Source organism: Micromonas commoda, chromosome 6 (genome assembly GCF_000090985.2).
Source record: "Micromonas commoda chromosome 6, complete sequence".
NCBI classification, from domain to species: Eukaryota; Viridiplantae; Chlorophyta; class Mamiellophyceae; order Mamiellales; family Mamiellaceae; genus Micromonas; species Micromonas commoda.
The window spans coordinates 1,296,931-1,315,766 of record NC_013043.1 but is presented as its reverse complement, the minus strand read 5'-3'; the positions used below and the strand labels follow the sequence as shown (position 1 = coordinate 1,315,766).

At 67.9% G+C, this 18,836-nt stretch overlaps 10 protein-coding genes across 10 annotated transcripts; 5 read left to right on the top strand and 5 right to left on the bottom strand.

Moving 5' to 3' along the window:
* Window positions 1-385: 385 nt before the first annotated feature.
* Window positions 386-2,245, top strand: PP1 (Serine/threonine specific protein phosphatase PP1 catalytic subunit; the record flags this gene model as incomplete). The annotated part of the gene is made up of 2 exons (XM_002503344.1): window positions 386-510; window positions 1,134-2,245. 2 exons carry the CDS (start codon window positions 386-388, stop codon window positions 1,984-1,986), a joined length of 978 nt encoding a protein of 325 aa, XP_002503390.1. The 3' UTR covers window positions 1,987-2,245.
* Window positions 2,246-2,321: 76 nt separating this feature from the next.
* MICPUN_59666 (predicted protein) lies at window positions 2,322-4,181 on the top strand (the record flags this gene model as incomplete). The annotated part of the gene is made up of 2 exons (XM_002503343.1): window positions 2,322-2,483; window positions 2,577-4,181. The coding sequence occupies 2 exons, from the start codon at window positions 2,322-2,324 to the stop codon at window positions 4,179-4,181; spliced, it is 1,767 nt and encodes a 588-aa protein (XP_002503389.1).
* Window positions 4,182-5,151: 970 nt separating this feature from the next.
* Window positions 5,152-7,543, top strand: MICPUN_59665 (predicted protein; the record flags this gene model as incomplete). Its single annotated transcript, XM_002503342.1, has 1 exon — window positions 5,152-7,543. One exon carries the CDS (start codon window positions 5,152-5,154, stop codon window positions 7,321-7,323), a length of 2,172 nt encoding a protein of 723 aa, XP_002503388.1. The 3' UTR covers window positions 7,324-7,543.
* A 118-nt stretch (window positions 7,544-7,661) lies between these two features.
* MICPUN_76530 (predicted protein) lies at window positions 7,662-8,153 on the bottom strand (the record flags this gene model as incomplete). Its single annotated transcript, XM_002502998.1, has 1 exon — window positions 7,662-8,153. A coding segment is annotated over one exon (492 nt), but the record flags the coding sequence as incomplete, so codon positions are not given.
* A 713-nt stretch (window positions 8,154-8,866) lies between these two features.
* On the top strand, window positions 8,867-10,903 carry MICPUN_59663 (predicted protein; the record flags this gene model as incomplete). Its single annotated transcript, XM_002503341.1, has 1 exon — window positions 8,867-10,903. The coding sequence occupies one exon, from the start codon at window positions 8,867-8,869 to the stop codon at window positions 10,736-10,738; it is 1,872 nt and encodes a 623-aa protein (XP_002503387.1). The 3' UTR covers window positions 10,739-10,903.
* Window positions 10,904-10,909: 6 nt separating this feature from the next.
* On the bottom strand, window positions 10,910-13,217 carry MICPUN_59662 (predicted protein; the record flags this gene model as incomplete). The annotated part of the gene is made up of 2 exons (XM_002502997.1): window positions 10,910-12,953; window positions 13,120-13,217. 2 exons carry the CDS (start codon window positions 13,215-13,217, stop codon window positions 10,910-10,912), a joined length of 2,142 nt encoding a protein of 713 aa, XP_002503043.1.
* A 69-nt stretch (window positions 13,218-13,286) lies between these two features.
* On the bottom strand, window positions 13,287-13,835 carry MICPUN_59661 (predicted protein; the record flags this gene model as incomplete). The annotated part of the gene is made up of 1 exon (XM_002502996.1): window positions 13,287-13,835. One exon carries the CDS (start codon window positions 13,833-13,835, stop codon window positions 13,287-13,289), a length of 549 nt encoding a protein of 182 aa, XP_002503042.1.
* A 102-nt stretch (window positions 13,836-13,937) lies between these two features.
* Window positions 13,938-15,224, top strand: MICPUN_101220 (predicted protein; the record flags this gene model as incomplete). The annotated part of the gene is made up of 1 exon (XM_002503340.1): window positions 13,938-15,224. The coding sequence occupies one exon, from the start codon at window positions 13,938-13,940 to the stop codon at window positions 15,222-15,224; it is 1,287 nt and encodes a 428-aa protein (XP_002503386.1).
* A 71-nt stretch (window positions 15,225-15,295) lies between these two features.
* On the bottom strand, window positions 15,296-17,244 carry MICPUN_59659 (predicted protein; the record flags this gene model as incomplete). Its single annotated transcript, XM_002502995.1, has 3 exons — window positions 15,296-16,721; window positions 16,858-16,937; window positions 17,158-17,244. 3 exons carry the CDS (start codon window positions 17,242-17,244, stop codon window positions 15,296-15,298), a joined length of 1,593 nt encoding a protein of 530 aa, XP_002503041.1.
* A 1,325-nt stretch (window positions 17,245-18,569) lies between these two features.
* On the bottom strand, window positions 18,570-18,737 carry MICPUN_59657 (predicted protein; the record flags this gene model as incomplete). The annotated part of the gene is made up of 1 exon (XM_002502994.1): window positions 18,570-18,737. One exon carries the CDS (start codon window positions 18,735-18,737, stop codon window positions 18,570-18,572), a length of 168 nt encoding a protein of 55 aa, XP_002503040.1.
* Between the last annotated feature and the right edge of the window lie 99 nt (window positions 18,738-18,836).

Below are 18,836 nucleotides of genomic sequence, written 5' to 3'. Positions count from 1 at the left end.
GACGGGGGTCGTCTCGGCGAGGTGGCGCTTTCGGTCGGTTGCAAAATTTCGGTCGGCAAGTTTTCGAAATTTCGTCCCGAGTCCTGTCCTTTCGCCCATAGCGCGAGCCCCGCATAAAATTTGTCACCCGCTGTGCTGTGTGGTTTTTCCCCACACATCGCGCCAAACGAGGGCGACGGTCAGAGCGTGCGGCCGCGAGAAGCGACGCACCCCTCGCACGAGTTCGCGTAGGGTCAGACGACGCGGGTGCAGTCCGTGCATATTTGCGCGTCGGTGGGGACACGCAGTTGTCGCGGGGAAACCGGCCGAGCCTAGTACGGGCGAGCGCCGAAGCGACTCGGCTTTTGGTTTGAAAGGGTAGAGAGGCTCTTGAAACAAATCGAAGATGGCTGGCACGGGTCTCGACGTCGACTCGGTCATCGAGAGGCTCTTGAGCGTGAGGGGGCAGCCTAATAACCGCACGGTTCAGTTGGCTGAGGGTGAAATCAGAGCGCTGTGCGCGACGGCTCGGTGAGCGCCCCGCCCGCCGCTCTACGGACCCGGCTTTTTCCGCCATCGTACTCGTCTCCTTTTTTTCTCGCGGGGCCGCAAACTAGGGTTCTACGCGCCCGGCGACCGCCTCGACGGGCGCGATGCGACGCTTTTCGACCCGATTTAAGGCGCGCGTTCGTATCGTGGACATGTGGGTCGATGTGGGGGCGCGCTCGGGGGAGTCCGGCGAGGTCGCGCGACCGCATTGCCCCGTTCGACGTGTCCATGGGAGACCCATCTTGGGCACTGCCACAGCGCGGGAGAGGCTCTACGGCTCCTTCCTGGGCGGTTGGACACGCGCGCGACTCGCGGCCCCGCGCGCCGGGTTCGGGGCGGAGCATGCGCCGCGTGCCACCCACCCGCATCGTGGGGCGTCGCGAGCGCGCTTCGGGCGATCCCACTCGCGCCCGCCGCCGTCGATCGAGCGCGCGCGCCACGCGAGCGCCCCGATCTCGTTCAAATTTGCCCCGCTGGCCCCCTGCGTGAGACGGTTTTTTTTCTCTGCGGCGCCGCAATCGTCGCCGCCGTCATCAACCCCGCGCCGAACCTTTCGCTGACCTTCCCGCTCCCGCCCCGCCCTCCATCGTTCCGTTCATCGACAGCGAGATCTTCCTGTCTCAGCCGTGCCTGCTGGAGCTCGAGGCGCCGCTGAAGATCTGCGGCGACGTCCACGGCCAGTACTCGGACCTGCTTCGCCTGTTTGAGTACGGCGGGTTCCCCCCCGAGGCGAACTACCTGTTCCTCGGCGACTACGTGGACCGGGGTAAGCAGGGTCTCGAGGTGATCTGTTTGCTGCTGGCGTACAAGGTCAAGTACCCGGAGAATTTCTTTCTGCTCCGGGGGAACCACGAGTGCAACAGCATCTCGCGCATCTACGGCTTTTACGACGAGTGCAAGCGCCGGTACAACATCAAGCTGTGGCGCGTGTTCTGCGACGTCTTCAACTGCCTCCCCTTCGCCGCGATCGTGGACGAGAAGATCTTCTGCATCCACGGCGGGCCGTCGCCCGAGCTGAAGGACCTGCAGCAGATTGTGCAGATCAAGCGGCCGACGGACATCCCCGACATGGGCATGCTGTGCGACTTTTTGTGGTCCGATCCGGACGCGGACCTTCAGGGGTGGGGCGAGAACGACCGCGGCGTGTCCTACACCTACGGGACGGACGTGGTGGCGGACTTCCTCGCGAAATTTGACTTTGACCTGGTGGTTCGCGCGCACCAGGTGGTGGAGAATGGCTACGAGTTTTTCGGGAAGAGGCAGCTCGTGACGGTGTTCAGCGCGCCCAACTACTGCGGCGAGTTCGACAACGCCGGCGCGATGATGACGGTGGACGAGAACCTCATGTGCTCGTTCCAGATTTTGAAACCGGCGGAGAGGAAGCTCATGGGTGGCTTTGGCAGCATGATGGGCAGCAGGCCCAGCACGCCGCCGCGCAACAAGGCTGGCGGCAAGTGATTGATGCAGCTTTGTTGTGGGACGATGCGTGGGGGCGGGGGATTCCCGCGAGGATGCCGCGCGAGGAGGCCTTTTCTTAGAGACGGGGTTGGGGACGGGGACACGGTTTGATTGGACGAGCGGCGGCGAAGGTGTCGACAAGGTGTCGAGGGCGAGACGCCGACGAGTCAAAAACTTTAAAAGCTTTTTAGTCGTTCGTGCCGAGGTCGAGGGCGACGCGTCATCAGCAAGTTGTAAAGCATGTCCGAGATTGAAGCCGCGATTTGCGTTCGACTTTACACTCGCGCCGCGCTTCTTTTTCTCGCCCGCGGGACTGTCCCAGGGCGCGCGCGACCATGCCAGAGGGCGGCAACCACGAGGGGGCGGTGAACTCCGTCCTCGCCAAGGTTGACACCGAGGCGGGCCGCGAGGTGGTGCGCGCGATACCCCCCGAGCACGTGAGGTCCGCCAAGGCACTCGTGGACGAGGCGCTGGATATCGTCGGGCCCAACGCGGTGGTGCGAACCCTGACTTTCCAGTCAAACTGAAAGAGCCGAGAAACCCGATATCCCTCTCGCCCAACCCCTGACCCGCGACCTCCCGTCCCGCAGCAATTTCCCGGCCGCGAGCGCCTGAACCGCGGGCTCCAACACCGCGGACTGCACCACCCCGGCCAGTCGGACCCTTGGAAACGCACGATGTCCGCTTTCAAGAAGGCTGGCGTCGTCGTGACCACCCCGAGCTCGGGCACCTACGTTATCGAGGCTATCGGAAACGTCGGACTGCTCGCGGACCTCCTCAACGAGTACCTCGAGGATCTCCCCGACGACGCGGGTGCCGAGGGCGCGGACCCAAACGTGCGAACGATCGGCCGATCATCGAAACGGAGGACCGGCGCGATGGCGTCGAGGAAGAAGTCCCAGCCCGCCTCGAAGGCGAGCAAGGGCGCGCCCCCGCCGACGAACATCAAACACGAGCCCACCGACGACGACGACGACGACGAAAACGAAAACGACGACGCTTCTCGCGAGGAGACGGAGGACGACGCCGTGGCCGAGGCGGCCGGCGTCATCGGTGACCTCACGACGGAGCTCACGCGACGCGACGACGACGACGAGGGCGCCGACGACGCCGAAGCCGACGACGCCAAAAAAGCTGCGGGAAAACGCGACCTGCGCGGCGAGGTGGCTCGACGTAAGAGGGCGCTCGCCGCCTCATCCGGCGACGCCAAGCCGCCGCCCTTGGGAAAGTCCAAGCTGGCACGCGGCGGCGGCGCGTCCGCGCACCCGCAGCGGGAGCCCAAGCGCCGCGGTAGGCCCGCCGTTCCCCAGCGAGGCGCCGCCGGCGCCGGTCGAGGTGCAGGTGCCGAGCCGCCCGTCGCGGCGATGCGTTGGCGCGCGGAGGTGGACGCCGCGGTCGCCGCCGCTCGTGCCGGCGCCGCCGCCGGCGCGGGGTACGGCGCCCTCGACGGCGCCCTCGACGGCACCCTCGACGGCACCCTCGACGGCGTTTCGCTCGCCTCGCTCGCCGCCGACCTCGCGGCGTTTCGAGCGGACGTCGCCGCGAGGATGACGGCGACGTGCGCCAGCGTGGAGCGCCTCGCGTACGAGCTCCGGCTCCAGCGCGCGGCGGCGGAGGGCGCCGGTCGGCGAGGCGGGGGTGCCGTCGGGGTTGCCGTCGAGGGTGCCGTCGAGGGTGCCGTCGAGACGCCGGACCGACTCGGCGAGAACGTCGACGCGCGGGTGGACGAGTCGCTGCTGTCCGCGCTTCGCGCCGAACGAATCTCGGAGCGCGCGGCGTACGAACGGGACCTCGCGGAGGTCACCAGGTTGGCCGTCGAAGGGTCCAGGCGCGCTCACGTCGAGGCTCCGTTCGCGTTCACGTTCGGGTACCCCGCGCCGCGGCCGCCTTCGTCTCCTCCTCCTCCTCCTCCTCCTCCTCCTCCTCCTCCTCTGGCACAGGCGCCGCATCCTCCTCCTCCTCCGGCACAGGCGCCGCATCCTCCTCCTCCTCCGGCACAGGCGCCTCCTCCTCCTGCGCCTCATCCTCCTCCTCCTGCGCCTCCTCCCGCGGGTATACTCGCGACGAACTGGAGGGACACGGACGACGCGGCCAAGGCTGCCGCGTTTGCCGCGAGAGCCGCGGCCATCGCGGCGGATCCCCCGTCGGCGGAGGAGAATCGGTGGACGGCGGCGCTCGGGACCCTCGCGGACTGAGAAGGCGCGCCCGCGTCGTCGTCGTCGTCGTCGTCGTCGGGTGGACGAGGGCGAGACGGCGGAGCGCGACGAGACGACGAGGGCGCCCGCGGCGGGCCCAGACCGTTTTCTTTTCGCCAGCCAACCGCGGATAAAAGCTTCCTCCTCTCTCAACCGTCGGTGCGTGATCCGTGTCGGCCTCGTCTCGACCGTTTCTGACCCGTGGGGTGGGTGTTCCAATCTCGACGGTTCGAGGGCGCTGCCCGTTCCGTTTTTTCCAGGCCCTAAAACCTCAATTTTCGCGAAGTGGCGCTTTCGACCAGTCTACGACTCAAGAAAAGTGAAAATCTCTCTTGCCAAAAATATCTCCCGAGGAAAGTTCCTCCGCCTTCGGCTCCGTACCGCACGAAATTCACACTGAACGCCATACGGGAAATACGTCTCATCACGCCGCCGCTGCGGATAGGAAAAAGTCCTGAACTCATGTGGTGTTTCGTGGCCGCGCGTCACAACGCCGGGAGCCTCTCGGGAGGCCACCCCGCGGGTCTTTGAGCAGCGTCGCGTCTCCGCACGCTCGCCAGTAGCGACTTCACCGCTTTTCCACCGAGCGAACGCAAGGTGAGCGTCCTCCATCGACACCCACCTCCCTTGTTTTTGCGGCCTCACACAAACGAGACAACTGGCCGGCTCCATCCGGTCAAGCGACGTCGGGCGTCTGGCCCTGGCGGTTGAGTCATCCAACCCTCGCGTTCCCGCGCCCGCGACCCGCGCGTCGCGCCGGAAGCGCGCCGGACCCCATTTCCCACGCGTCTTTCCCCCGTGGAACGCGCGCCAACGCCCGCCCGCGCCACCCCGCGCGCCGAATCTCACGCGACGTGTCCCTCTCCCGAACGTCGTCTCCCCAGGGCTCGAGGGGAAAGGACTAGCTACGTCGCCGCCGTCGTCGTCGCTTCAGCACATGTCGTCCGCTTCCGAGGCGGCCGGCATCACCATGGCGGCGCCCATGACGCCGAAAACCGAGAAGGAGGACGACGTCAAGGAGTCCTCCGCGCGGCGCCGCTCCGGCCGCGTCCGCGCCATCCACGCGCGCCAGGCTGAGCTCAAGGCGAAGGAGATATCCTTCCGATGCCTCCCCGCGCCTCACGCCGAGGTCACGGTCAAGTCCCTGGGCGCGTGCAAGGAGGACGCCACCGTCGAGAACGGCGGTCGAAGGCCCGACGGCGCCCTCGTCCCGCTCGGCTACCGCGCCGAGGGCCTCCTCTTCAACGAGCCGCTCGAGGTTTGGATCGACCAAGCCGGCGCGCATTTCCTCCGGTGGGGAGCCGAGGGCGACGGCCGGCGCCGAGTCGCCACGTCACCCGACGGCGCCGCGAACGCGCGGGACGCGGTGCGATGCATCGCGCTCGAGCTCGCGCGACGCGTCGACCACGACGTCGCCCCGGTCCTCCCGCCCCTCCCGCCGCCGGCTGCGCCGACCGCGCCGCCGACGTCCTCGAGGGGCTCCAACTCCAAGAAGGGCGGTCGAGCGTGTTCCAACTGCGGGTGCACCAGCCACGCCACGCCGCTCATGCGACGCGGGCCCAACGGCGTCCGCTCGCTGTGCAACGCGTGCGGGCTCTGGTTCGCGCGCAGAGGCACGATGAGGCCCGTCGAGGGCGGACCGATCGGACCCGCCGTTCCCGTCGACGTCGTCGCCCCGGACACAGCTGTGTCTGTCGCGGACACAGCTGTGACACACACAGCTGTGGACACAGCTGTGGCTGCACCGGACACGGCTGCCGCGCTGGATTCGCTCGGGGACGACGCCGACGTCGCCGATAACTCCGTCGTTCCCCCGCCGCTCGCCCCGCCCACCGACGACGTCAAGGCGGAGATCGCCGAGATCCTCGGTAAGCGACCGCCGCTGAACTCCAGCGGCGTCGAGGGGAAGGACGGCGCCGCCGACGTCAACGTACCGCGCAAGACGACGTCGGAACGGTCGGGGAACTCCTCCGTCGCCGCGCCCGGGTCGCCGACGAGGGATTCGGACCTGAACGCGGCGCCCGCGTCGGAATCGTCCGGCGGCGACGGCGGCGTCGTCGTAACCGTCGTCGTCAAGAACGAGCCGGGCACCCTCAAGGGCGACTCATCCAGCGCGGGCGCCGCCGATGACGACAAATCCGTCGTCGCCGCCGCCGCCGAAAAGTCTCGCGCGATCGCGTACGCCGCTCAGTGCGTCGCGCACATGGCGTCCGATGCATGCGGCGACGGGGTGTTTGGGTACGCCGATCCGCCCGTGCAACAGGCGCTCATCGCGCTCCGCGAGGCGAGGGCGGACGCCGACGACGCCACCATCGAAGCCGCGGAGCTCGCCATCGCCGCGGCCATCGCGGCGGGCGCCGCCGCCGCCGCGAGGTCGGGGCAGGCGCTCGAGGCGCCGGCGGGGGGCGGTCGGGTCGGCGGTCGCGGAGGTCGAAGGGCCAACGGCGGCGCGGGAAAGCCGCTCAACGTCAAGGCGGCCGCCGCCGCCAAGTCTAAGGGTGGCCAACCCGCGAAGCAGCAAGCGGGTAAGCGGGGCGCGGGTAAGCAGGGCGGTCGCGCCGCGAAGCAGCAAAAGGGACAACGCGCGCAGGCGGCTTGGAAAACCGCGGGGCATGATGCTTCGAGCTCGTACAGGTCCAACTTCACCCAGCAGCAGGTCGATAACGCCGGACACACCGGCGGGTACGTCGCCCAGCAGCAGATGATGTACCAGATGAACGGAGCGCATCAGCTGGGCCCCGCGCAGGGCGTGTACATGCAGGGTTCGGGCGGCGGGTGGCAGACGCAGGGCATGTCGCAAGTTCCCGCCGGGGTCAACGGCGTCATCGTCAACGGCCACTACCAGCAGATGCCCGCGCACGCGTCGTACCACCACCAGCCGCAGCCGCAGCAGCAGCAGCAGTGGGGCTACCAGCAAGACCTGGCCAACGCGGGCATGATGCAGCAGCAGATGCATCACGGGCAGATGCAGCAGCAGCAGATGTCCATGGTCCCGTCGATGGGGGATTTCGGCGACTTCGGCGGCTTCTCCGCGAACGAGCTCGAGGCGGCTGTCGGTTCCATCGGTAACATGGACAACGACCTCGGGATGGGCCTGCTGATGGACGAGGGCATGATGGGGATGGAGGGCGGCCTGCTGTGAAATTTTTGAGGAGTTGGCGAGAGGTGGAGAGAGAGAAGAGGGTGGCTTCGTCTCGGCACGCGTCGAGGCGATTCTAGCAGAGGGGGTGGCAGAGAGCCGTACATACCACGTCGAAGGCGGATCACATCCCGGCGACACGCAGCAAAACGCAAAGATGAAAGCAGTAGGACGCGGCATTAATTTTTTGGCACATAAATAACGAGTTATTAGTCCTTTAAAACGACCGCGAAATCGTTTGCCGTCTTCCCCTCCGGTATCAGCGGGTGCGGCTTGTACCCCGGCGTCCTGTCGAACCTCCCCTTCTCCGGCCTCTTCTTCCACAGCGCCAGCGCCCCGTACTCGATCTTCTTCGCGAGCCTGATCGAGCTCGACTCCCCCTCCTCCGTGAACGGCTCCACCCGGACGGTGAACATCCCGTGCCTGTTCCCGTACACGACGTCCGTCAGGTACCTGTCCCCGACGAATATCATCTCATTCGCGTCGCATCCGAACTTGCGCACCAGCGCGTCGCAGTTGCCCGCGGGTTTTTTGCTCGAGTGCCGCAGGAACGATATCCCGAGCGCGCGTTCCATCTCGTCCGCGACTTTCCCCTCTGGATCGAACTGCGCCAGCCCTGCGGAGTTTGAGAGCACCGCCACGTTGTCGATGCCGAACGCCCGCACGCACGTCTCCAACGCCGCCGCCACGTCCGCCGCCACCTTTTTCTCGTACGGGCGCGTCAGGGTGTTGTCCTTGTCGAAGACCACCGCCTTGAACCCCGCGTCCTTGAGCGCGACGAAGTCGACGCCGTTGATGTCGCGGCACTCGAGGTGGGGCACCGCGAGGTCCCGCCCGGACCCGAAGACCATCCCGCCGAAGAGGGACACGCCCGCGACGTTGACGGACTGCAGCGCCTTGCCCGTGGACGAGACGGCGTCGTCGTCCTCGTCGTCGGTCTCGGGGGCGCCGCCGCCGCCGCCGCCGCCGCCCGAGGCGCGAGCGGCGACGAGGGCGATCGTCGGGCCGGGGCGTCGACGCGCGCCGCATCTTCGCGGCGACGGAGCGGGATCGCGGCCGACGCGGGGAACGACGGTGGAGGGACCGAGCGCGGGACGCGCCGCCGCGTGGGGCATGTCGTCGAGGATCGCCGTCGTGCGCGTCCGGGAGCGGGAGAGCGCTCCGTGCGTGCGCTCCTCGTTCGAGACGTGACGAGGCAGACTCGCAAACTCCATCCGTTCGTCGTCCAGTTCCTGTGTATTTGCATTTATGGGTCCCGTATTTCCCGGTTTACAGGCTATCCACATCGCCTGTGCGGGATCTGAGGCTCTCTGTCCACCTCAAGCTGCTGCGTGGCGTGACGTCGCCGCCGGCACTTTATCCTCGGAATTGTGTGCGTTTCGACACTGCCTCGCCTCGCCGGTGAGCAGCCACCACGCTCACGACTTTTCAGTTCACCGAAACGAGAGGCATCATGCAAGCCATTGCCACTCAGCGCGTCGCCGCGCCCGTCGCCGCCGCTCAGCGCGCCTCGACCGCGGGATCCGCCCGCCAGCCCCGTCGCGCCATGTCGGTCCGCTCCAAAGCCATCGCCGAGCCCGAGGCGGCCGCGCAGCAGCTCGCGGAGCGCGACGACGTCCGAAACATCGCCATCATCGCGCACGTCGACCACGGCAAGACCACCCTCGTCGATGCGATGCTCGCGCAGTCCAAGGTCTTCCGCGAGAACGAGAAGGTCGAGACCCGCGTCATGGACAGCAACGATCTCGAGCGCGAGCGCGGCATCACCATCCTCTCCAAGAACACCGCGGTGACCTACAAGGACACCAAGATCAACATCATCGACACCCCGGGGCACGCCGACTTCGGAGGCGAGGTTGAGCGCGTGCTCAACATGGTCGACGGCGTCCTCCTCCTCGTCGACGCCATCGAGGGCCCGATGCCCCAGACCCGGTTCGTGCTGAAGAAGGCTCTGGCGTTGAACAAGAAGGTGGTGGTCGTCGTCAACAAGATCGACCGCGAGGGAGCGCGCCCGGACTGGGTCGTCGACACCACGTTCGACCTCTTCTGCTCCCTCGGCGCCACCGACGAGCAGTGCGAGTTCCCCGTCATCTACGCCTCCGGTTTCCAGGGCATCGCCGGCGCCGAACCCGACGAGATGGCGGAAAACCTCGAGCCCCTCTTCGACATGGTCATCAACGAGGTGCCCAAGCCCGTCGTCGACCAGAACGCCCCGCTGCAGATGCTCGTCACCAACCTCGACTACGACGAGTTCAAGGGCCGCATCGCGCTCGGCCGCGTCAACGCGGGCACCATCAAGACGGCGCAGCAGATCAAGATTGGCGTTCCCGGTGAGCCCGCGCGAAGCGGCAAGGTGAACGAGGTGTTCATCTACAACAACTTCAAACGCACCGACGTGGAAGCCGTGGGCGCCGGCGACATCTGCGCCATCGCGGGGCTTCCCGACGTCGGCATCGGCGAGACCATCATGGCCGACGGCGCGGAGCCCCTCCCCACGATCGAGGTTGAGGAGCCCACCGTCCGAATGACCTTCAACGTCAACACCTCCCCCTTTGCAGGCCGGGAGGGTAAGTTTGTCACCTCCCGCAACCTCAAGGAGAGGCTCGACCGCGAGCTCGAGCGCAACCTCGCGCTCCGCGTCGAGCCCGGAGACACCGCGGACACCTTCGTCGTGTGCGGCCGCGGCGCCCTGCACATCACCATCCTCATCGAGAACATGCGCCGCGAGGGGTACGAGTTTTGCATCGGTCCCCCGCAGGTCATCACCAAGACGGACCCGGACAGCGGCAAGACCCTCGAGCCCTTCGAGGAGGCCGTCGTGGAGGTGGGCGAGGAGTACAACGGCGCCGTCGTCGAGCTCCTCTCCAACAGGAAGGGCGAGATGCTCGACTTGGTGACCAACGACAAGGGAATCACGCAGATCAAGTACAAGGTGCCCACCCGAGGGCTCCTCGGCGTCCGCAACGCGATTCTCACCGCCACCCGCGGCACCGCGGTGCTCAACACCATCTTCGACGGCTACTACCCTTACGCGGGCGACATCACCATGCGCGAGAACGGTTCGCTCGTCGCGTTCGAGACTGGGCAGGTGACCTCCTACGCCCTCTTCTCCGCTCAGGAGCGCGGCGTCATGTTCGTCAAGCCCGGCGTGGATGTTTACGAGGGCCAGGTTGTGGGAATCCACCAGCGCCAGGGTGACCTCAAGGTCAACGTCGCGAAGCGCAAGGCGGCGACGAACGTGCGATCGAACAAGGACGCGACGGTCGTTCTGAACGAGCCCAAGCAGCTCTCCCTCGACGACTGCGTTGAGTACATCGCCAACGACGAGCTCGTGGAGGTGACCCCGGTGAGCGTTCGCATCCTCAAAAACGCCAAGATGGACAAGAAGGCGCAGAAGCAGGCGGCGATGAAGAAGTAAACTTACACGGGGTGGTTGGGTGGTTCCGCCACCGCTCACGCCGCACGCTTCGCACGCTCGCAAATATTACGCTTCGCTTTGCTTCATTGGGGGGGTTCACGGTTAACTCATTGTTTTTTGCCATTCGCTTTGCCATTCTTTGTAAACTGAGATCAGATTACAGCCAAAAGATTAATCCGCCGGAGGCAAGCCCGGGATGTCGCGCAGCAGCGCGTCCATCTCGTCCTCCTCGTCACCGCCCGTCGGGGACGTCCCCGCCCCGTCGCCAGCTGTGTCGCCGCCCGCCGCCGCCGACGCCGCGCCCGGAAATAATCGCAACTTTTCACCGTCGCCGCCCGCGTCCCAGCCCCCGAAGAGGCGCGCCGCCGCTCGCTCGGCGCCTCTCACGGCTCCCACGAAGTCGCAGCTCGCGTCCGGTTCGGGGCACGTCGCCGCGTTTGCCGGCGCCCCGTCGTCGACGTCGTCGTCGTCGTCGTCGTCGTCGTACGACTGCCGGTAGAACGCGCCCCACACCAGCCGAGGCTTGGCCACACCGGGAAAGACCCCGTCCCCCTTCGCCTCGGCCACCCCGTCCCCGTCCCCGTCCCCGGGTGCCGACTTTTCGTCCCCGTCCCCGCCCGCTCCCTCATCCGCGCTTCCCCGTCCCTCGCGATCGACCGGGTCCGCGCGATCGACCGGGGGGTCCGTCTCCGCTAGCATCTCGAGCACCCCGCGCAGGTCGTCCTCCGCGCTCGTCGCCCCCTCGTCCACCGCGTCCGCGTCCGCCGACACGGACGCGTGAAGCACGAACGTCCCGCGGGGTGCGACGGCGACGGCGGCGCCCAGCTGCGTCACCCGCGCCGCCGAACCCGCCGGAACCCCCGGGGGACCGACGCCGGGCGGGAAGACGAGCAGCCCGAGGTCGCAACCCTCGGGAAACGCCGAGCCGTCCACGATCCAGACGCCGCGGGAAACCCACCGACGTCGACGTTTGTGTCCGACGTTTTTGTCCGACTCTTTTTTGCCCGACGTGTTCACCGACCACGGCGCCGCGCATCGGCTCGTCGCGAGCGCGCGGCAGCGAATCGTCTGCCCGCCCTCGGTCACGATCCCGGTCACTTCCCTTCGAATCGTCGACGACTTCGTCTTCCCGCCCTCCTTCGCGCCTCCGTTCGCGTCATCGTCTTTCACGTCGTCGGAGTCGGCACCCTCGGCACCCTCGGCACCCTCGGCACCCTCCGTCTCCCCATCCAGCACGTACGAACGCACCGGCAGTCTCAACACGTACGTCGCCCCACCCACCGCGGCGACTCGACAAAACGCCTGCGGAAACTCTCCGGATCCGTACGCGGGGGTAAGCGCAGCGCCGACGCCCGGCCCGAACCTTCCCAACGACGCGACGTACCTGCCAAGCGCGCGAAACCCCGCACCCGCGGCGACGAAGTCGTCGTCGCTGAGCGCGAGCGCGTACTGGACCGCCGCGGCGAGGCGTGGGGAGAGGCGGTGGCGAACGGAGAGGCACTCGCGAAAGCGCTCGCTCGGGTCCGGGCACACGCCATCGTCGTCCCCGCCATCCCCAGCGGCCGTCCCCGGGTGCCGACTTTCGCCCCCTGAACCCCCCCACTCGCTTCCCGGCGCGCCGATCGCCACGTTCGCGTCGTCGGGGTCCCCGCTGCCGACGACCAATCCTTCGTCCGCGTTCGCCGATATGCGCGACACGACGCTCTTGAGAAGACGCATCAGCGATCGCTTCTCCCCCGGGGTCATGTGCCGGTCCCTGAACACCTCCGCGCGCGACGCCGGCACCGGGTGCGCGCGCCCGTCCCACAGCATCCACGTCTGATTGACCGCCTTGAACTCGCAGTACTTGTGCGCCCCGGAGTCGACGAGCGCGTCGATGAAACGATCGGCTCCGAAGCACAGCTTGGGCGCGGCGAGGTCCAGCGAGAATCTCCGCCGGTTGCCCAGCGACGTCGCCGCGGCGGCTGGGTCGGGGCATATCGTGGACCACGAGGCGTACGCCACGCTCGGGACGGGTGCGCCGCGTGCGGGGAACGGGACCTCGTTTGGATCGAGCGGGACGTGGCCGGCGGTGTGCACCCCGCGTCGTTCGTCCCCCGCGGTGGGTAGGATCCAGCCGACGTCGTCGGGTGACTCGCGCAGGACGCCCCACGCGCCGCCGTAGGCGTCCGCGGGGTCCAGGTGCAGCACCTTCTTGCCGGCTTTGGCGGCGGACCTGCGCGTCGATGGGTGGATCGGGATCGGGACGGGACGGCGTCAGAGAGGAGGGCATCGACGGTGGGGCGACGGACGGGTGAGGAGATCTTCTTCGGCGTCGCGCGGGTGCCGAGGCGGTGCTTCGATGGCGAGGCGAGGGGACGGGGCGGGCGGGCGGCGCGTACCCCGCGAGGAGGGATTCGGCGAGTCCGGTCCCGATGCACACGAGGTCCCACGTCTCCGGGTGGGGATCCCCAGTGAGCGGCGGCTCGCGCTCGTCCATGGCGCCCGGTGTCGTTCGTTGTGCCGCACGCGGATCTACGATGTTTCAGCGTTCACGGCAAGTCTAGAGCTAGGCCCAATCGGGTATGCCGTTCCTCTGCAGGAACCTCAGGTTCTTCATGAACTCGTCGTGGGCTCTGAGCCCGCATCCCGGCCTGCTCGTCTCCACCGCATCCGCCGCCTCCTGCGCGCCCATCCCCTTCGCCACGATCATGTACGCGGCGCACACGAACGCCGCGCCGGGCTCCCCGTCCCCGCCCCCCGATGCGTCACCGTCGTCGCCTCGTTCGTCGCTGACGCACGCGACGCCGCCTGGGAGGGCGCGCGCGAGGAAGTCGCAGGCGTCCTTCAGGTTGGTGATGAGCGCGCCGTTCGTCGCGCGCGCGTAGACGTGGACGCGTCCGTCCCCGCCGAAGACGTCGTCGTCGACCCACCGTCCGGTGGGCCCGAAGACCAGGATCGAGCTCACCCCGGCGGACTCCAGCTGCGCCGCCGCCGCGGGCGTCGCGCACGCGTCGCGGCTCGCCAGCCACAGGCCGGGGACGGCGGTGACGGGCGACGCGTGCAGTTGAAGCTGCGCGGGCGCGACGGTCTCGTCGAGCTCGTCGAGCCGCACCATGTCGCGGGACGCTCTGACGAATGAATTGAAGTGGGCACTCGGTCCGAGAAAACTCCTCTCCAGTCCAAGCGGCGTTGGAGCCGAGTCGTCACAGCCGTCGACATGGGCGAGGAGCGCCCGTCGGAGGTGGAGCCCGGGCTGTGGGTGTGCTCCGAGGCGGCCGTCGCCTCGGCGCTCGCGGACCCGAGCCTGGGCATCACGCACCTCATCTCCATCGGCTACCCGCCTCCCGGGCATCCCGCGGGCGACGACGACGACGACGACGACGCCGGACCGGCCGGCGGTTCGAACGGCGTGAAGACGCTGAGCGTGGAGCTCGAGGACGACGAGGACGGGGACCTTCTCACGCAGATCCCCGCCTGCGTCGCGTTCATCCGGGACGCCCTGCGGCTCCGCGACGCCAACCGCGCCGCGGCGGCGGCGGCGGTGAACGACGACGATGCGGAAGCAGCTGCGGCGTCCTCGTCCGCCGCGTCCACGAGGCGGGGCGGCGGGGCGCTCGTGCACTGTCACGCGGGCGTCTCGCGCTCGTGCGCGGTCATCGCCGCGCACGTCATGAAGACCCGCGGCGTCGACGCGGACGACGCCCTCGAAGTCGTCCGCCGCGCGCATCCCCGCGCCGATCCCAACGCGGGCTTCGTGGCTCAACTCCGCCTGTGGCGCTCCATGGACTGCAAGCTGAACATGGCCGACGAGGCCTACAGGCTCTACAGCGTCGCGCGACTCGCGAGGCGCAGGGAGTACCGCGGGTACGTCGACGCCACGGACGTCCAACCGGATCCGGGCGCCGACGTCGACACAGCTGGCGACGAGCGCACAGCTGGCGGCGAAACGCGAGTCGATCGGTTCGTCCCGTTTGTCGGCTCCGCGAGCGTCGCCATCGTCGGTCCGAGGCACGGCGGCGGCAGGGAGGCTGGGAGCATGATCCGATGCAGGCGGTGCGGGCGGCTGGTGGCGCGCGGGGGTAACCTCCTGCCGCACCGACCCGGGCAGGGCATCGACGCGTTCAGCTGGAGGAAGCGGCATAAGATGGAGGCGGCGGGCGCGGGGTCAGGGTCGGGATCGGCGGGGGGGTGTCAGAACCTCTTCACGCAGCCCATCGCGTGGATGCAGGGCGTTGAGGACGGGGTTTCCACGGAGGGTAAGCTGAGCTGCCCGCGGTGCGAGGTGAAGATCGGGGCGTTCAACTGGAGCGGCTGCCAGTGCGGGTGCGGCGCGTGGGTGACTCCGGCGTTTTATCTGCAGACGGGTAAGGTGGACGTGATGGCTCCGCCGGGCGAGCCCGAGGTCGGCGGATCGATCCCGGTCGGTGGCGTGCGGATGCCGCGGCTCGCGGCGTCGAGACCCGCGGTGCGAAGGCCCTCGCTCGCCGGGAGGGACGACGCCTGACGTCGTTCGGTGTAGTAAAGACGTTTTTATAAAATCATCACTTTTTCGCTTTTTCGCGTTAATCGTCTTTGTCACATGGCGAAAGCCTTGGACCCCGCCGCCCTGGTCCCCGCCCTGCTCGTCCCGGTCATCGACATCGACCCGAGCCTCGACGACACCGTGTTGATCAGGTCGAGGTCCTCGCCCGACGCGAGCACCCCCTTGGGCAGGAAATCCTTCAGCCTCGCCGCGTGTTCCACCAGCAGCCGCTTCCTCTCCTCCTCCACGATGGCGGCCCGACCAGCCTCCGCCTCCCTGATCGCCTCCGCCTCCTCCTCCTCCCGCGCCATCTGCTCCTCGAACATGGCTTTCTTCACCGCCGCGAGCCGCTCCACCTCGCGCTTGTGCTCCTGCATCTTCATGCGCCTGCGCTGCGCGTTCATCTGCTCCACGCGATCCTCCTCGGCAAACTTCTCGAGCATCACCCTGCGGAACTCCTGCTCCTGCTCGATCTCGCGGACCCTGATCGCCTCCTTGATGCGACGCTGCTGCTCGTTTGCCTCCTTGACGTCCCGCTCCATGGCCGCCCGGCGCGCAGCCTTCTCCTTCGCGGCGGCGCGATGCTTCTCCTCCGCCTCCTCGAAGTAGAGGCGGTTGATGAGCTCCTCCATCTCGTCGCGGCGGCGGTCGTTCTCCTCCTTCTCCTTCGCGAGCTTCTCGAGGATGCGGTCCTTCTCGGCTTGCTGCGCCTCGCGCATACCCTCGGTGGCCTTCTGCCTGCGCTCGATCTCCGCGGCGAACCGAGCAATCTGCGCCTCCTCCTCCAGCAGCCGTTGGCGCTCCTGCTCGCGCAAATCTTCGCGGAGCTCGAGAAATTTCGCCACCCAAGCCTTGGTGTCCTTGACCTTCTGGGCCTTGCGCAGGCGCTCCGCCTCGTCCTCCTCCGCGATGGCCCGCGCGATGGCGTCCACCTGCTCGCGCTCCTTGAGGTATTCGACCCTCGCCTCCTCCTGCGCGGCTTTCTTCTCCTCGATTTGCTCGGCGAGCACCTCCCTGGACGCGGCTCGCTCCTTGCGCTTGGCAGCCATCGCGCGCTCCTCCTCGAACACCGCCTTGACCCGCTGCTGCTCCATGACGGAGTGGATCGCGGCGTCGTACTCGTCCTCGCGCTCCTTGAGCATGGCGGCTTCCTCCATCTGCAGCTGGCGCTCGTAGCTCACCTCGGCGCATCGAAGCTTCTCCTTGAGCTCGCGCAGCTCCTGGGAGTTATCCGCAACCTGCTTGACGAGGAGCTGGCGCCTGGACGCCTCCTTCTTCTTGGCCTCGAGCGCGTCCACGATGGCCTCCTCCTCGGCGCGCGCGCGCGCTCGGAGCTCCTTCTCCTTGTGCGCGCGGTACAGTGCCTCGAGCTGGCGCTCCTCGGCCGCTCGCTCGCGCGCCTCGCGCGCGCGGCGGATGTCGTCCGTCTTCTCGAAGGAGTGGACCGCGCTGGCGATGGCGATGTTCTCATCGATGCGGCTGCGGGGGTTGCGGCGGACGGGCGCGGGTCAGTCGCGGGGGTTCGGCGGGGCCCATCCGCTCGCGCGGTCGGGGGGAAGATTTTTTCTCAACGGGGGGCATTTGTCGATGGGACGAGCAGGGCCGGGGCGCTCACGATTGGAGGGCGGCGGTGAAGTTATCCTGCTGCCTGCGCTTGGTCTCGCGCTGCGCCTGGAGCTGCCCCAGGCTTTGAGTCTTGAAAGTCTGCGGGGAAAGGGCGAGGGGAAGACGGGGAAGGTGGAGGTCAGCCAATCCGCCTTGGGCTCCAACCCCGTTCGAATGCAGCAGCGGTGACCCAAATCCGGTCGTCGCGGGGTTGGGGGGAACGCGCGCGGGTTCGGGGGTCCGCGTCGGGAAAACACCCCGCACGCGCGCGGTTGGCGTCCTAAAGGTTCGAACGGGCGAGATATCGCACCATCACGGCGGTCGCGTCGTGGTCACGCGCGTCAATGCCGGGCGTCAGGAGCAGTGCGGTTTCGTCGCACGAAAGCAACGGACCCATTCATCAGGGTTGACTCACTCGCAGTCTCGTCACGGCTCGGACAAAATTCTAACTTTCTGGTTTACATCGTCAACCCGCGGGTCTACTACCGAGCTCTATCCCTGACCTCGTCCACGACGGCGTCGCCGACCCTGCGCCTCCACACCCTGATCCTCGGATCCGTCTCCTTGCACGCCGGCTGCCACCGCGTGTCGCAGCTCAGCCTCACCCTCGCGCCCTTCCCGCCAGCTGTGTTTGCGCCGCTCTCATTCGACGCCGACATGTGGCACGCGTCGACGCCGAGCGCGACGACGTCGCCGGGTTCAAAATCCGCCGTGCGCCAGTCCACGTCGCATGAAGACGAGCCGTTTCGATTGGCGTTTCCGCGGCCGTTCATCTTCCGCAGTAACCCCGGCAGCGCGGACGCGTCGTCGGTGGCCCAGCCGCTGTGTGTGCCGTCGGCGCCCACGTCGCTTCGGCCGTACGTCTCTCGAAAGTTTTTAAACTCCTTTGAACGATGAGATCCTCGGGCCACCATGATGGGACCGTCGACGCGTCGCACGGCGCCGAGCGGGATCCAGAGCGTGACGAGCGCGTCGTGCCCGCCGCCGCCGAGGAACACGCGGTCCACGTGCACGCCCGTGAACTCGCCCCCCGCGACGGCTCTCAGCCATTTGTACTTGGCAGTGATGATCGACGACGATTGATGCTCGGCGCACACAGCCGTGTCCGCCGCCGCCGGACGGAGCAGGGCGTCCGCCAGCGCGAACAGCGACGGGTGCTCGAGCACGTCCCGAACCTTCGGAAGCTGCGCCACCTCCGGCATGGAGAGCAGCCCGAGGCCCGAGGCGCCGACGGCGAGGACGTCGTCGGAGGAGGATGGGGAGGATGCGTCGTCGTTCCCAAACCGTGCGAAGGCTTCGGGCCTCGCGCGGCGCAGGGCTCGGAGGACGCACCGGGCGGCGGCGCGGACCGCGGCCGGGTCGAGCGCGCGTCGGAGCAAGACGTAGCCGTCATCGGCGAGTCGGGCGCGGAGCGCGGCGTCGTCGCGATCGCGCCAAAGCGCGCCGGAGTCGCGCATGAACCGCGCGGTTATCGTCCCGGTCCCGCCCAACATCTGGAACGATGCGCTAGGGTTGGGCGCGATCGCTTCGTCCTCGTCGCGGCTCTTCCGCTTGCGGCGGCCCATCGCCCCGAGCGGGGTACGCGTCACACGCGCCCGACGCGGTTCCTCCGTCCTAAATCCGTCCGGCGCACCGACGCGGTCGCCCCCGCGCCGCCGCGTCGGCCCCCGAACCCTACCCGACAACACCCGGCCCCCCACCCCCACCACCGGGCACGCTCCCTCAGTGCTTGGCGGTCTTCCTGGAGGTGGCCTTGTCGTAGGCGTAGAACGCCGAGAACGCGGCGAGGCCGATGAAGAAGCCCGGGGCGCCGTGCTTCCACGTGTTGTTCAGCAGCGGGTGCCTTCGCCACGCGTCCGTGTTCTTGAAGGGGTTCTGATCCATGGCCATGGCTGTGCGGTACGCAGTGGCGACCGCCGCGGATCGCCCCAGCCAACTTCAAAATAAACGTGACCCCCGCCCACCAGGCTGGCAGTCATCCTCCGCCAA